The 882-nt window shown below is 37.0% G+C and overlaps 1 protein-coding gene across 1 annotated transcript in view; it reads right to left on the bottom strand.

Moving 5' to 3' along the window:
• LOC119589211 (bestrophin-2-like) overlaps positions 1 to 874 on the bottom strand; it is a gene marked incomplete at its 5' end in the record, with an annotated part of 32,647 nt that extends 31,773 nt beyond the window's left edge. Inside the window, 1 exon segment of the mRNA XM_037937811.1 lies at positions 764 to 874. Coding sequence (XP_037793739.1) covers positions 764 to 874 — 111 coding nt within the window.
• Positions 875 to 882: the final 8 nt, after the last annotated feature.

Raw genomic sequence — 882 nt, 5'->3', positions numbered from 1 at the left:
CTTTTTTCTTCTATTTTTTGGTGAATGAACTACATAAACGAACGAATCCCTATACAACAACATACCCAAAACATTCATTCCTTCTTTTTTTAATGAATGAATTCCATAAACGAATGAATCCACATGCAATAAGCTAACAAAAAAAACAAGGAACATGAACGCTGATCCCTTAAAAGAAACATGAACATAGATCCCTTAAAAGAAACAAGAACTCAGATCCCTTAAAAGAAACATGAACATAGATCCCTTAAAAGAAACAAGAACTCAGATCCCTTAAAAGAAACAAGAACTCAGATCCCTTAAAAGGAACAAGAACTCAGATCCCTTAAAAGAAACAAGAACTCAGATCCCTTAAAGGAAACATGAACTCAGATCCCTTAAAAGGAACAAGAACTCAGATCCCTTAAAAGAAAAAGAACTCAGATCCCTTAAAGGAAACAAGAACTCAGATCCCTTAAAAGGAACAAGAACTCAGATCCCTTAAAAGGAACAAGAACTCAGATCCCTTAAAAGAAACAAGAACTCAGATCCCTTAAAAGAAACATGAACTCAGATCCCTTAAAAGGAACAAGAACTCAGATCCCTTAAAAGAAAAAGAACTCAGATCCCTTAAAGGAAACAAGAACTCAGATCCCTTAAAAGGAACATAAACATAGATCCCTTAAAAGAAACATGAACTCAGATCCCTTAAAAGGAACATAAACACAGATCCCTTAAAAGGAGCATAAACACAGATCCCCTTAAAACACCTACTGGCACTTACCTCCTCTGTTTCTCATCGAGCACGAATCTGTAGGTGGCGCTGCAGGTGTAATACAGGAAGGTGTAGAACAGAAGCTCGGGCCAGACCAGCTTATAGATGCTGCCTTTCCATCTGCAAAA

Source organism: Penaeus monodon, chromosome 25 (genome assembly GCF_015228065.2).
Source record: "Penaeus monodon isolate SGIC_2016 chromosome 25, NSTDA_Pmon_1, whole genome shotgun sequence".
In the NCBI taxonomy this organism is placed as follows: domain Eukaryota; kingdom Metazoa; phylum Arthropoda; class Malacostraca; order Decapoda; family Penaeidae; genus Penaeus; species Penaeus monodon.
Note: the sequence above shows the minus strand (reverse complement) of the source record. Positions and strands in the feature narration are given on the sequence as shown.